The sequence below is a fragment of the Suricata suricatta genome, chromosome 14, assembly GCF_006229205.1.
Source record: "Suricata suricatta isolate VVHF042 chromosome 14, meerkat_22Aug2017_6uvM2_HiC, whole genome shotgun sequence".
Taxonomy (NCBI): Eukaryota; Metazoa; Chordata; class Mammalia; order Carnivora; family Herpestidae; genus Suricata; species Suricata suricatta.
In genome coordinates, this window is record NC_043713.1 from 48,018,805 (window position 1) to 48,034,671 (window position 15,867).

Here is a 15,867-nt window from a genome sequence, read left to right on the forward strand (position 1 = left end):
ATGCTTGAGTCAGCCAGGGGTCCCTTCCTCTCCAGCTGACCTAGTAGAAAAGACACGGGCAGCCTATGGCATGGAAGGAAAAAAATCTCGACTGTTGCTATTTTCAAATCTGAAAGAAAATAAATCTGTTCCATTATGTGAACATCATGCCAGATGTTCTATCTTTTTATAACTTTGAAATATGGCTTAAAAATAGCCTCAGTGGCCCTTTGTTAGATAACTGAATCCATATAAATTTTTAAATTCAAAATTTATAAAAATTTTATTGTTCTAAATGCTGTTATTCAGCTAAACTCAGATATGGAATTACCGAGACTACAAAATCAGCCAGCAAAGCTTACCACTGTTTTCACCAGGGCTTGCAAAAGCAGCAGCCATTAAATTGCCAGGAATAGTCTTAAATTTAGTTGTCATAACAGAAAAAGAAAGGAAGGAAGGAAGGCAGACAGGCAGGCAGGCAAAAAGGAAAAGGGGAAAAGGGAGAGAGAGACAGAGAAAGAGAGGGAAAAAAAGAAAGGAAGGAAGGAAGGAAATAGCCAGAATCAAAGAAAAAAAAAAACTACAAGATAACTATCCTTAGGAGTCAGCCTATACATAGTATATAGTAGACACCATTGTAAATAGCGGGTATTTTTATACTCTAGCAGCAATGACCTCAAAACACTTATTTATATGTATATTCATCTTAGAATAAGATTACTCATTCAAAGGGCAGAAAATGATTAGATGCTCTAGAATCAAAAGTTTGAGTTAAAGGAAAAAACTACAGGTAATCAGACATATTTCTGTAAATGTCCTGGTCACTCTAAGGTATTTATTACTAGGTTACTTACTATATTTTGGATACTGTTGGCAATTTAAATAATATCCTCATCTGTTGGTATATAGAGTGTTTTCTTTACAACAAGCCTTAGCAACTAAAAGAAAGTGGAAGGAGGGCTTAGGATGCAGGCAGAACCAGTAACACTATCAGAATCAAGAGATACAGACAAGACAAAGATTGTTGCCTTGAGACAGTGAGTTGCCCTTCTCAGATCACCGAGGTGCCACTCAGCACACGAGAAAAGTGACAGAAGCAACATGGAGGCCCAACTAGGGCACTATCATCTCACTGATCAAGTCAAGCCTGGGTAAGTGACCGCAGGGAAAAGTGAGGTACACTTTTCACAGACGTTTTTTTTTAAAGGCTGGCTAAACAGAACAGTGTGTCAGTTAATATAGGAGAGGCAACTGTTAATGGTCAGTTAGAAGGTACTCTTTTATTGGCCACTTTGTCCCACTTCAGTCCCCACTACGATTGCTTATTCTTCCTCTTCATGTCAATCATTCTGAAACTGGCAATTTAGGGGCTTGCCGAGATAGCTCAGTTGGGAGAGCGTTAGACTGAAGATCTGAAACTGGCAATTTGATTCAAGGTAAACAATTTTCCTTTTAAGTCTATAAATTAAGCTAAATGCAAAGTCACTACTCTCTCATTCCATGCTGCCATTTACTCCAAGAATTTAGAAACAATCATTTGCATAATGTTTTATTTTGAAAAGATAATCCTCTCTACAGATAATCTTCTCTTCAATATTAACTATGTAAAACTCGTATTATAATTTTGTCCTTTAATATATGTGACATAATGGTCTGACTTGCCCTGTACATTTGATGCATGACTTTTCTGAGTACCTGTGTCAACTCACTGTGTAAAGTCACGACAAGCTGAAGGACAGCTGTTCATAAGGAACTGTATTTCTTGAGGTCTAACAAATTTACAAACTATAAGAAAAACGCAATAAAAACAAAAATAACAGGACATTCCTAAAAGATTTTCCCCTTAGAAGTGACGAGTAAATTACCTATGAATTATATGGATTTGATGTTTCAAATATAAAGAAACAAAAACAAAAACCACAACTTCAAACACAGTCTTATAGAGGTTTTTTTGTTCTGATACATTTACAGTCTAATTACACTCTAGGAAAGAAACTATTAAAAATTAATTCATTAGAACTTCCAACTAGCTTAACAGCTTTACTAAGAGCTCATGACCAAATACTTCAGCTAACAAAACACACTGAGTTTCTTAATTAATACAAAAGAATCCTTCGCTCAATAGCCTTGCGACAAATAGGACATTCACTCATTCGGTCTCCACAGAGCTGGCACGTTCCATGGCCACAGAGGAAAATCATATTCTTCAGACGATCCAAACACACAGGGCACATGGTCTGGAAAGGGAAATCACAAGGTAATAAATGCTGAGACATTTTCTATTTTGAAATTGTAACATATAACAACTTTGTAACATCATTTTCTTTTGTTTTAATATTTTGTTGCTTTAAAATGTTCAAGGAATTTTTTAAAATGTTTTTTATTTATTTTTGAGAGACAGAGAGAGACTGTGCAAGCAGGGAGGGTCAGAGAGAGAGGGAGACACAGTATCTGAAGCAGGCTCCAGGCTCTGAGCTAGCTGTCAGCACAGAGCCTGATGCGGGGCTTGAACCCACGAACTGTGAGATCATGACCTGAGCCGAAACTGAACACTTAACCGACTGAGTCACCCAGGCGCCCCTCAAGGAATTTTTTTAATTTTAAAGTTTTTAAATAGTTAAAATGTCATCCCTATAAAACAGAAATATCAGTTGTACTGTCAGGACTGAATAAAAGACACTACATAAAATAAATACTATATAAAACAAAAACTGCAAATGCCAAAATCTAATAGGAAATGAATGAAAAATAGCCTCATCAGTCTCATTCAGATTCCTCAACTCTGTGTACTATGCTGCTCTTGTAAGAAAATAACAAAATACATCAGGCCTATGAGGGAGGGGGAACAGTGTACAGATGACTCTAAAAACATGTGCCACACACCGTGATAATATCTCAGCCCTATTCTCACTCTCACTTTAAAAACAAGCAAACTGAGGCCTACTGGGGCTAAACACCTCCCCAGGGCAGCCCATAATGTAAATCGGGATCGTGTGGCCCCCGAGCTCTTGCTTTGAAACAGCCTTCACTGGATTACTGTTAATGTAGATAAACCCCCTTCAATTAAAAATAATTAGCCTTAGTTACATATTAATAAATGTAATTTCATGAACTCAGAAACATTTAGAAGTATGTTAGGTATATGTTGGTGAAAAAAACTCCAGAAAATCACGTATTTTTTCATAAAAACACACTTTACACTTTATTTTTATAAAAACATTTTTTGCCTTACTATATATATACAACATTGCTTCATATTATGAAGTCATTTCTACGTTATTTGGGAAACGTATCCATGGAAAAGTATCCCAAGAAACATAGAAATGACATAATTAAAAAGTTCTAGATAAATAAACTAGACCTTAGGCCTATATGAAAATGTAATGATCAACTTTGACAGCGATCACTGTGGCAGGGAGGGGGAAGGAGCTGCAGTCTAATTATTAATCCCACCCTTCCAAAGTAAATTTTCACTTGTATCTGTCTTAAAGCTTGAAAGACAAAGCTGTAGAAAATTATATGTACTTTTTTATTTTAAAAAGCCAAACTAGCCTTTAAGTACCATTAAAATAGTTTCCCATTAAATATTCAAGAGTTCTATGCAGTTGATTAATAACTTCACTTACTTTAAGATTAATATCTCCTTAATAGCACATGAAATTACACTAGGTTAAGAGAAAGACTGGAGATCTAAATTTTAAAAAGAGTTATTCAAGAGCTGTTGTCTTGGTTACCTTAACAAAGGTCAAGACCAAGGTCCCTGCAAGAAATCCCATCAGTCCTCAGAATGAATTTTGTTATAACTGTTTAAATACGGGCGCCTGGGTGGCTCAGTCCGCTAAGCATCTGACCTTGGCTCAGGTCATGATCTCATAGTTCGTCAGTTCAAGCCCCATATGGGGCTCTGTGCTGACAGCTCAGAGCCTGGAGCCTGCTTCAGATTCTGTGTCTCCCTCTCTCTGCCCTTCCCTCATTCATGCTCTGTCTCTCTCAGAAATAAACAAACATTTAAAAAAAAGAAAAAGAAAAAATAACTGTTTAAATATATTTTTGTGATGATATATAGTCATGAATATATATTTAAGGGGGAAGAAACTTCTTTGGAGTGAACTTGGATAAAAGTAGAGCTGAATTTTTTTTAAGTTTATTTATTTATTTCAGAGAGACAGAGGCAGCATGAGTGGAGGAAAGGCAGAGTGAGAGGGAGAATCCCAAGTGGGCCCCAGGCTGCCAGGGCAGAGCCCCACTTGGGGCTCGTGCTCCTGGAACTGTGAGATCAGGACCTGAGCTGAAACCAAGAGTGGAATGTTTAACTGACTGAGCCACATCCAGGTGCCCTGACCTGAACCATTTTTTTTCCCGGACCCATAAGAGGGCTCAAAAGTATCATTATTCACAAATAATTTTAATTCACAAATAGGATATAAAATGCTTTTCACAGAAGACATGTTCGAAAATCAGTTTTACCTTTCTATAAGGGTCTTAGGGGAAAGAAAATGAGATACTAAGGAGCTTTAAGATTAAAAAAAATTTTTTTAATGTTTATTTATTTTTGAGAAACAGAGTGTGAGCAGGGGAGGAGCAGAGAGGGAGACACAGAACTTGAAGCAGCTCCAGGCTGACTGACAGCACAGAGCTCAACGCAGGGCTCAAACTCACAAACTGTGAGATCATGACCTGAGCCGAAGTCAAACACTTAACCGACTGAACCACTGAGGAGCTTTAAAAGATTTTTGAAACATTCTATTTTATCTTAAAATGAGCTAAGTATGTTCCTATTTTTATGTTGTTAAGTAAGAACTGGTAAATACATGTTTATCTTTACTTAGTCACCATATAACAAGTATTACTAGGTACCAGATTTTGAAAAGAAAAACTAGCCCCGTCATAGAGTTTTAATCTCTTCAGATGGGTGTTTAGATTCCTAATAAATATATATGCTTAATTCTGTAATAACTGTATACTATATTATTCTATCACAAGGGCCATCAGTTATCCTATTTCTTGACTATCTTACTTATAAAGTCAGGGAGAAAAGACAAGTGATGACTAACAACTGCACGGCAACACCGATGTGACACCCAAAGTAAAGCAATAATACCCTTTGCTTCTCAATCTTTTGAATCAGATTTAATTGCTGGGTCAAATGGGAAGGTGGGGAGGGAAACTTTCTTACTTACCATATTATAATAAGTTTTAACTAACATCTTTATTTTACTGTTGCTGCTATTAAATCGTGAGTAGATAAAAGAGGACTTCTGTTGGTGTGCGTAAGATAGACAAACAATATACATCCACCCCCCAGGTGGTGGCTTCTGAAGCCCCTCCGCCTACCTTCCCAAGTCCTTTCCATCTATGTCCTCACTGACACCCACTATTCTAAATTCTGCCTTATCTTTTCCTGAGTTTTGTTATAGTGTGCCTGATAGAGCGAGAGTGAGAAGGAACATATATATTTTTCCTTTCTACTGAAGTTTCACATTTATAGAGAAATGTGCACAAATCATAAATGTACAATTTGATAAAAGTTCACAAACTGGTCAAATGCACCTAATGGGCACTTAGTATCTCTCTATATAGAAACTTCTCTTGTGCCCCGCTTTCCAGCCATTCCAGCCAGGAAAACTACTATTCTTGGTTTTAAATACCATCTGTACATTTTTTTTCCAAATTTCATTCCCAAATGATATCCTGTTTAGTCATATTACAATGACAAACGTTTCCAAAGTGTTTTACTAATTTATACTCCTGTATTCTAATACTGTGTGTGGACAATTTTTCTTCCTCTCCCCACCGCCCTTTTTTTTTAAGTAAGCTTCATGCCCAGTGCAAAGTCCAACACAGGGCTTTAACTCACAGCTGTTAGCTCGAGGCCACAGTCAAGAGTCATTTGCTTAACTGACTGAGCCTCCCAGGTGTCCCTATACTGACAATTTCTAATGCAAAGTTTTCTACTCAGTCTGGTAGGGAGACAGGCACCTCACTGTAGTTTTAATTTTCCTTTCTTCTACTTCTTTTTTTTTTTAATGTAAGCTCTATGCCCAGAGCGGGACCCGGACTCACAACCCCAAGATCAAGAGTCACATGCTTTACCAACTAAACCCAGATACGCACCTCAATTTTCATTTCTTGACATCTAATCTGGTTGAGCATTTTTCATGTTTATTGGTCATCTGTGTGTTTCTTATTTTGGAAAGTATCTGATTAAATCTTCTAATCATATTAGCTTTTATAATAATACCCTAATGTGAACCCTGCTTACTACATGAAACGCCAAAGGTTTTATAGAAAAGTGTTATATGCCATTCTTAGAATCATCATTTACCAGGAAGAGATCATTATTACCTGCTCCTTAATGTCCTGTAACTGCTGTTGCAATTTCTGCACGTCTGCATTGACATTGGTATTATCCTTGTCCTTTTGTAACACAGGAATATTTCCACTTGCTATAATACAAATAAAATATTTTAATGTTATGACTGTTTTGACATGGCAATGATTTTTTTATTTCTAAAATTATTACTACTTTATTAAAAGCAAGACTATTATTAGAATTCTCTTTAAAATTTTTTTCATTCATGGGCAGTAGATACAGTAGTGACATTCATATTATACTCCTTCACTTATAATCTTTATTTTTTTTTTAATTTTTTTTAATGTTTTATTTATTTTTGATACACAGAGAGACAGAGCATGAGAGGGGGAGGGGCAGAGAGAGAAGGAGACACAGAACAGGAAGCAGGCTCCAGGCTCTGAGCTAGCCCTCAGCACAGAGCCCAACGCGGGGCTCGAACCCACGAACGTGAGATCTGACCTGAGCCGAAGTCAGAGGCTTAACCGACTGAGCCACCCAGGCGCCCCCACTTATAATCTTTAAAAAGAAATAGGGTTGCACATTATTTTCTAATTCTATTTAACTCAGCTAGACAACAAACTAGTCAAACAGACTTTTGAGTTTTCCAAGGTTCTTTTACCTGCTTCCTTTGGCAAGCTCACAAACACATTCTATGCTTGTTTTCTTGTTCCTGCAATTTACAAAGCCAAGAAGGGAGGCAGCATACCGTTTTAGCCAGTTTTGGCAGCAATAATTATAATGTCTCTTAGATGACGTTTAAGAGAACACACAAAAACCTAGCCTCCTTCCTTTCTGCCCAACACTCCTTGTTACTGACTGGACATGAGGAACTCCATGAAAGAAAAGCTGTGATCAGTGGATCGACTAAATGGAGGGATTTTTTTTTTTTTTTTGAGAGAGAGAGGGAGAGAATGAGTGGGGGAGGGGCATAGGGAAAGAAAAATTTAAATAGGCTGCACACCTAGCATGGAGCCTAATGTGGGGCTCAATCCTGCGATCTTGAGATCATGACCTAAACCGAAATCAAGAGTTGGACCCCTAACCAAATGAGCTACCCAGGTGCTCCTGGAGGTTAATTTTTTACTGCACTTTTCCTACTCTTTAGATTTTTACTCTTTTACTCTAGTTACTTTGTTTCTGGGATTTTTATTCTGCTCTACTGATGATAAAGACAAAGAGCCCCAAGCAGAAGCGGGTATGCTGATGTTCTCCCTTGTGCACACAGAACAAAGAGATCAAAGATACCATTCCAAGCTTCTATCTATTGCAAAGATGAAAAATATTTTTATGCGGCTCTAATATTGAAAAGGTTGAAAGTAAGGGTGTCTTGGTGGCTCAGTCAGTTGAGCTTTTGGCTCCTGGTTTCAGATCAGGTCATGATCTCACAGTTTCTATGCCGCCAGCGTGGAGCCTGCTTGGAATCCTCTTTCCCTCTCTCTCTGCCCCTACCCTACTCACGCTGTCTCTTTCTCAAAATAAATAAATAAATAAGCTTTTTAAAAAAAATGAAAGGTTGAAAGTAAATAATTTCCTATCTTTCCACTTCTTTACTGAGTTACATTTCAGTTTCACTACAGTTACTCTGTCCTGAGTAAAAACTATTCTATAAAATACTGAAAAGTGTAGGTGAAATCTGCTACACAGAAGAATGAGACGTTAACACTTATATAACTGAAAAAAGATTTTGTAATATGCTGTTCTGCCAAGATACATTGAATTTAATTTAAAAACAGCAAATTTTCTTTAAGCAAGAATTCAATTTTCTTATATTCATACATGGAGGTTTCTTAAGAGACAAATGCTTAAAGTTCTCCAATCATACTGCAAGCCAGAAAAATATAATTTCAAGTTTCCTGTAACAAGAGCAAAACCCCACCTGTTCCTCTACAGACTGAGAGTCATGCACCTTGTGCTTTACAAGCCAATGTTCTGCCACACAGGAGAAGAGATGTTCATGAAAGTCCAACAAGAAAGAAAGAAGATTATACGTACAGAGGTCGTCAGTGGCATCTTCTGCACCTTTCCCTCCACAACACGTAATGAAAGGCACTCTTCGCTCAACTACTGCTCGGCACTGCACGCACTTCTTCATCAGGCTCGCACAGTCTGGAAACAGCAATAGGATACTTCTTACAAGAGACCACATGGCTAAGAGTGCTGGTCTTTTGCTGCTCATTTTAAGTTTCACACTAAGATAAACATTAAACAAGTCCTATGAATACACAATTCTGCCTTCTTAAAATGTTATTGACTTATGAATGTATACTCTCTATAGGCAGCCTCTAGAAAGGAGTGCCACTTGTCATGAAAATAATGACATTTTCTAATAATATATTAGAATAAATTGTCAAAGTGGTTTTTCTGGGTTTTTTAATTTTTTGGGTTTTTTTTTTTGAGTGAGAGAGGGCATGTGTATGAGCAGGGGAGGGGGAGAGAGGGAGGGAGAGAGGGAGGGAGGGAGGGAAGAAGGGAGAGAGAGAGAGAGAGAGAGAAAGAGAGAGAATCCTAAGCAGGCTCTGCATTGTCAGAATCCCAATGCAGGGCTTAATCTCACTACTGTGAGATCATGACCAGAGCCGAAAGCAAGAGTCAGACAGATGCTCAAGAGACTGAGCCACCCAGGTACCCTCCCTTTTTATCTTAATACAAAATACTTCAAGATCTTAAGGCTTGAGAATAAAGAAGGGAGATGCTTTTAACTAGTATAGAATTACAAAGTTGCTCACATAATTTTCTAAATGTGCCTTCTACTGTAAACAGCTTGTCTCTAATGTAGTAGTCAGGAAAATATCAAAAATATATGTACCATAATGGACTTTCTAATGTTATATATCAAAGGAATGCTCTCCCATCCCAAGAAGAAATACATAGGCACAATTACAGGTTGTGGTTTTTTAATTCTACATCTAAAGTTATTAACTAATTACAAATTAACATACAGCAATATATCCTTTCCCATTAGTATGTATTATGAACGCATACTCCATATCTTAGTTTATCTTTATCGTTTCAAAAACAGGAAAAAAAACATGAAAATTGTGACAAGTATCCAGGGATAATTTATGTCAGGACACTAAACTTTAACAAAGCACAGAACTACTGATATAGACTAGATGGGGCACATGCTCCTAGCAGTGTTTGCGCTGTGGACGGAGAAGGATTATCAAGACCGATCTCCTGTCAAGGCCCAGACAGAGCTGGGTCTGATGATGGCCTATGCATGATGCACTAGGTAGGAACAAATGCTAGTAGAAATCTGGTTTGGGGGGCACCTGGGTGGCTCAGTCGGTTAAGTTTCCGACTTCGGCTCAGGTCATGATCTCACATTCATGGGTTCGAGCCCCACTTCAGGTTCTGTGCTGACAGCTCAGAGCCTGGAGCCTGCTTCCGGTTCTGTGTCTCCCTCTCTCTCTGCCCCTTCCCGCTCATGCTCTCTCTCTGTCTCAAAAATAAATAAAACATTAAAAAAAAAAAAAAAAGAAATCTGGTTTGGGATTTGCCTTCAATCTGAGAGTAGATTTTTTTCCTTACATTTGGTGGATTAATCTAATTAATTATATATACAATGTAATTATTTCAAATTCTTTTAAGTTAGATTGTTAGATTGTTTCTATAAAATCTTTCTTACTTCCACCAAAAATGGATACAATCTCTCCTTCCTCTGGCCTGTCAACCCATTTTACACTCTTCAGAGCTTCAATACTCTATTTAACATTACCCGGATATAGGTAATGGACTGTTTCACCATTTCCTTGAAAGAGGGGCATTTCCCACCTCAATTTCATCTTCCCTAGCAAATAAATGTTTAATAATTTGTCTGTAAAGTGGAGAAAACATCTACTTCTTAAGGTTGTTGTGAAGATAAATGAGGAAGTATTCTAAAAGAAATTAAAATGCCTGGTACCAGTTAAGATCTTAAGATAGCTATTACACTTGTTACATCTGAATACAAAGACAATGTAAAAATGTTGGGAAACTCCTAGGGAAAACACTACAATAAGACTTGAGAATATGTATTATCAACTACTCATTATAACCAGCTTTCAAGTCTCTGCAGGTTTCACTTTAGTCTTTGACACGGGTCTGCAAACTACAGACTATAGGCCAAACCCAACCAGGTGGCTGTTTTTATAAATAAAATTTTAATGAAGAACAGTCCTGCCTATTCATTTAAATGCTGTCTACGGTTTCTGCACTACAATGGCAGAGTTGTGTTAGTAGGAAAGAGTTGGGTACTTACTAAAGAAACCATGTGCGGCCTATAGAGTCAAAAATATTATGTGACCCTTTACAGAAAAAGTTCGCTAGCCCGTACACTATGAAAACTTATGTAACCTGAACTCTTTTGGACTTACGACATTTGAAATCTCTTTCCACAAGCCCTCTGCATGCTGATAACAGGCATTATACTAGTCTTTGGAAAACAAAAACAATACAACTACGTGAGGCAGAATATTATAGGAGAAAACCTCGATCCTTTATAAGTTCATGAACTGCCTGTCAGAATGAAAAAAGCCACCAAGGCTTAAAGCAAATCAGTGCCAATGAAATTAATCTATCATACAATCTCTGTATTACTTAGATATTATATTGTAAATCAATACCTATTGACTGAACTATTTTATAATAGGAAACACAATGTTTTACTTTGACCCCATTTAAGTAAGGTCTATAAGTTGTTAAACTTGTTTAAAATCCTTAACTCACCAATGAAAACAGCAGAGGGAAGAGGAGAATCTTGAACAGTGCATGAATTTGAAAAGAACAAGAGGGGAATATAAAAAGGAAAGGCCTCTGAGAGAATATATTTAAGAGATATTTTAAAACATCACAAACTTACTTTTTATTTATTTTATTTTTTAAACATTTTTAACATTTATTTACTGTTGAGAGACAGAGACAGAGTGTGAGCAGGGGAGGGGCAGATAGAGAGGGAGACACAAACTCTGAAGCAGGCTCCAGGCTCTAAGCTGTCAGCACAGAGCCCAACGCAGAGCTCAAACTCATGAACTGTAAGATTATGACCTGAGCCGAAGTCAAACGCTTAACGGACTGAGCCACCCAGGTGCCCCTAAAACATCACAAACTTTCAATATATCCTCCCCAAACAGTTCTATAAGCTCTTTAAACATAAAGACTAAGAAAGGTTAAGAAAGCCAGATAGTATAGCCCCAAATAATTGCTGTGGGTGATTCAGTAGTAGGGAAAAAAGTATGCAGGAAAGGCAATATTAAAAAGTGAAGACAAATGAAGATGTGCTAATTTTATATGTGAAAATGACTAGATTAAATGTTTCAAAATAAATTTCCATTGTGTGTGATGAGAGATCATTTTGCACTGACACAGATGAAATCAAAATGGAAACCAGCAGAACATCGCCTATTCTGCCTTCTCTAACCTCCGGAGCAAGGAGGGACACAGGTGACATTTTATATAGTACAGAAGAAGAGATGGGAGGTACTAGAAAGGCTGACCAGTATTTTTGTTCATGGGTTATCAAAACAAAAACAAAACAACAACAACAACAACAAAAACACCTCAAAGCTATAATCTGTTTCATTTTCTATTTCTATAAAAACACTGAGGAAGTTCTGTAGAGGCTACTTACTCTCACAAGCACACATGTGTCCACAAGGTTGAAAAAGAACAGCTGCTTTCTTGTCAGAACATACCACACATTCTTCAATCTACAAAAAAGAGGTTACAGCATAAGTGTGAACACCTACAGTTAAATCCAGCAGCTCTAACAGTTCATTTGTATCCAAGTGCATTTCTTCTGTAAGGAAACACTCTCCACACAATGACACTTCATATACTCTACTTTTCTGTCCTTGACTCTCTGGGTTACTCATTTTTTCACCTTAATAAACCATGGACCTTCATAGATTAGTCTTCCTACCTATCCCAAAGAATGATAAAGAAAACACCATTTCCTCTGTGGTCAGTAAGACCAGAATAGACTTCAATTTTCTTTATTCAAAAACTAAGAGAAAAATTAAAAGAACAATAAAGACGTATAAAAATAAGCTAGATTTCTAATATTAATAAAATTCCAGCCAGATTAGCAGACTAGACTGCTAGGGCCCAAGAGGAATTTTTCTATTTATACACATCTAAGGAACTCTACCCAATACATCCTTTTCTGGGACCTGGTCAGTTCCCCCATGCCGGTGGGAGCCCATGGCCTTAGCCTGTTCTTTCTCCCTAATCTCTAAAAGCACAAGTCTTCCACTATCTATTCATAATATCCCTTAATTTTATCTCCTCCTCATCTCCACTTCCTCTGAGTTTTAAGTGTGTAACTATTTCTCAACCTTGGCTCTCGGTTTTCTCCACCCCCATCCCGCCCCACCTTGCATCTCTCATCTGCTCTCCTCCCTTGTGACGCACATTCACGTTTACCCATATCTTGTGCCATTTAATATTACTGTCCCGAAATGATGACCACCACTCACCTATAATCTCACCTAACTAACCAAATATTGCACATGCTCTCTCTATGGCTGTTCCCAACTTATACCTTGCTATGTACATAGAATTTCTGCAGTTGGAACAATGGGGGAAAATAGTAAGACATGATTGGTCGGGACCTTTATATTTCTGGATTCAAACTGCAGTCTCAATAAGAACAAATTACCTAACATTGCTGAGTCACAGGTTTTTTGTTTTTTAATCTAAAGATAAAGAACATTTTTGTTTTCTCATCTAAATGATAAAGAACCTTTCTTTACAGGATGGTAAAGAGTAAGTCAGATATTATACATGGAGTTGGTTAAAAAAAGTCTTTGTAGCCTTAACATTTCCCCCATTTGGATTTCTTCCTCAGTTTATATTCCCAGGAATGAAATTACTAAATCAAAGCATGTTTATTGTAAAGGTTCATAAATATTGTCAGGATGGTCTCTCAAAAACATAAACCCATTTATTCGGCCTCCAACAGTGTTTAAGAGAGTGCCCGTTCTCCACTGTCCTGGGTAGGAATTTTAAAATTTTATTTATGCTTATTTGATAGGAATGATTAATGGTATTCATAGTTTTTATTATTTCCTTAATTGCTAAGGAGATAGAGCTTATTTACTCCCCCTTCCTCCAAATATTAGTTTAATAATATGTTTTATCTTTAATGAAGATGTTCATTACCCTTTAACCACATGGGGTCACTATTTCTTTATATTCAAAGGTCTGCAGCCAACCTGGCAAATCTGTTTGGTGAGTATGTTACTTTTTATACTTTTCTACAGGATTGAAAATTTCATAATTTGAAAGTTAAACGGAAAACCTGCTAATCCTTGGAATTCGGTAATGGTCTAACAAGGACTGTCAGCATATTCCTCCTGCTCTCCCTCCCTGCGCCATGAGCTTCCCTTTGGAGACACTCTGGAAGAGACACTTCCATTTTTCCAACTGTGAATCCTAGAGTTAGACAACCAGTGAGGGCTATTCAGTATCTGAGACTCTGCTTCTGGCAACCTGGGGCTCTGAACTCACGTTACTGCTCTCTCAAAGCATCCACAACATCCTATATATGGCAGAGCAGATTTTAACTTAAGTTTACTAGCACATTAACAGTCTTTAGCAGCTAATTATCATATACATCTCTGTCTTGACTACAAAACAAGTGCTCAATAAAGATTTGTTAAAATAAAGCTTAATCTAACATAAAAAGTTTCAGGCCCAACAATAGAATGCATAGATCAATCTAAAAAATAAGAGAATGCTTAAATTTGTACCCTTTCAGAGTCTTCCCCAAACTGTTGCTTAGTGAGCAGGTAACGAAAGCAAATTATAAACACCAAGTAGAATGACCCGCATTCATTTATTAATCACAGATGACCTAGATATAATGCATCTAAAATGTCGACACAGGGCCTGCAGACAGCAAGTGCTGTTAGTTCATCCTTCCCACCTTTACTAAGAGACTAAGCAGCTATACACACATTACTACTCCAGAATCTTCCATCCAAAAATAACTTTCTTGTACTTTTCCTGTGCCAAAAATTTTACCAAAGATTTATTCATTTGGAGCGTAGAAAACATCTAGTCTTAGAAGGTTCCTTAGGAAAATGTACAAAGCACTAGCAAGGCAACACCTTTTAAGTCATCGCCTGCTAATTCATTGTAAGAATTGGTACCAGCCCCTTTCTAATTAATGAAGGTTAATGAATAGCTTAAGCATCTAGGGAAAAATAAAAAGAATAAAAAGAAGGGAATAAAAAAAGAGTATAAGCTTTATAAACGAAACCAAAGAAAACCAGCAGATCTTTTGGTTTAAGCTACTTACCTTAAGAGAAATCATTTGTAAAAAACTTAAATCTCACTTTAACAGACATACATGGAAAAACTAACAAGGAAAAGCAATTATTTCAGTACAAGCAAAATGGGTAAGACAATCCAGTTATGATAGAGCACTAAGTTACACAGAAAAAGAATTAAACCAGAAACCCAGAAAATAATAAGACTTCTCAAAAAGTAGAGTCAGACAAGATAAAAAGCTCAGAGTGGGTACAGGATTTGGCCTTCCCTAACAGCAAGCTGACAGACTTTATTTGCCTCTTGGTGGGACACAATAAATATAAAGTGAGTAGCACCAACTGTGAGAATTTCTTGCCAAAAATGTTTAACCATAATCAAGCTCTTAGATCTAACTTCCATTTTATAGGAAACACAGAGGATAAAGAAACAAATTAAACAATACTGTGATAAAACAATCAAACAAATCCAGGATGTGTGACATTCTACAACAACAACAAAAAAATCAACTGGTCTTTTATGAAGAGGAATACAAGAGGAATACAAGAGAGTCCACGTACTCAAAAAAATATATAAGAACTACAATAAAAAATGGGATTAAATACAGTTTTAGGTTATAAGGGGTTTAAAAGCAAAAGAGCGGATTAATTTTTAACATCTATAGTTTTGACATATAAAGAAGAAAAATCAAAATCATTTTCTTGATAAATATATAAATTATACATTCTTAAATTTAAATCTTTTTTTAATGTTTATTTTTGAAACAGAGAAAGACAGAGCAAGAGTAGGGGAGGAGTAGAGAGAGAGGGAGACACAGAACCTGAAGCAGGCTCCAGGCTCTGAGCTACCAGCACAGAGCCTGATGTGGGGCTCAAACCCACGAATCTGAGCCAAAGTTAAGACGCTTAACCTACTGAGCCACCCAGGCACCCCAAATTTATATCATTCTTAGAAAGAACAAAGTTTAACAGACATGTGGCATCATATAATGTTATCTTTCATTATTTATAAGCTCAAAGGGCTTCATAAAATGATAAAATATTGTATTAAAAATATATTACCTTTGTCCTTGACTGAACTTGTTCTTTACAGATGAGGCATTTCTTGACTCGTGGAGAACATAAAGAACAGGTAGCAATATGTCCACATGGGCCAAAGAGAGTATCTCTCTTCATATCCGAGCACACCATGCACTCTTCTAAGGTTTCAGAATCATTACTAATCATGGAAGGACTTCGAGAACCCACTTGGCCACTAATGGAAGAAAATATTTCTAATCAATA

The 15,867-nt window shown here is 37.0% G+C and overlaps 1 protein-coding gene across 1 annotated transcript in view; it reads right to left on the reverse strand.

Moving 5' to 3' along the window:
* Positions 1 to 1,512: 1,512 nt before the first annotated feature.
* The window catches only part of MIB1 (mindbomb E3 ubiquitin protein ligase 1), a 112,887-nt gene continuing 98,532 nt past the window's right edge, over positions 1,513 to 15,867 (reverse strand). The window contains exons 17-21 of the mRNA XM_029922235.1: positions 15,646 to 15,838; positions 11,943 to 12,021; positions 8,327 to 8,440; positions 6,325 to 6,425; positions 1,513 to 2,216 (exon numbers count right to left, since the gene is read on the reverse strand). Coding sequence (XP_029778095.1) covers positions 2,076 to 2,216; positions 6,325 to 6,425; positions 8,327 to 8,440; positions 11,943 to 12,021; positions 15,646 to 15,838 — 628 coding nt within the window. The 3' untranslated portion in view covers positions 1,513 to 2,075. The remainder of the gene's footprint in view (positions 2,217 to 6,324; positions 6,426 to 8,326; positions 8,441 to 11,942; positions 12,022 to 15,645; positions 15,839 to 15,867) is intronic.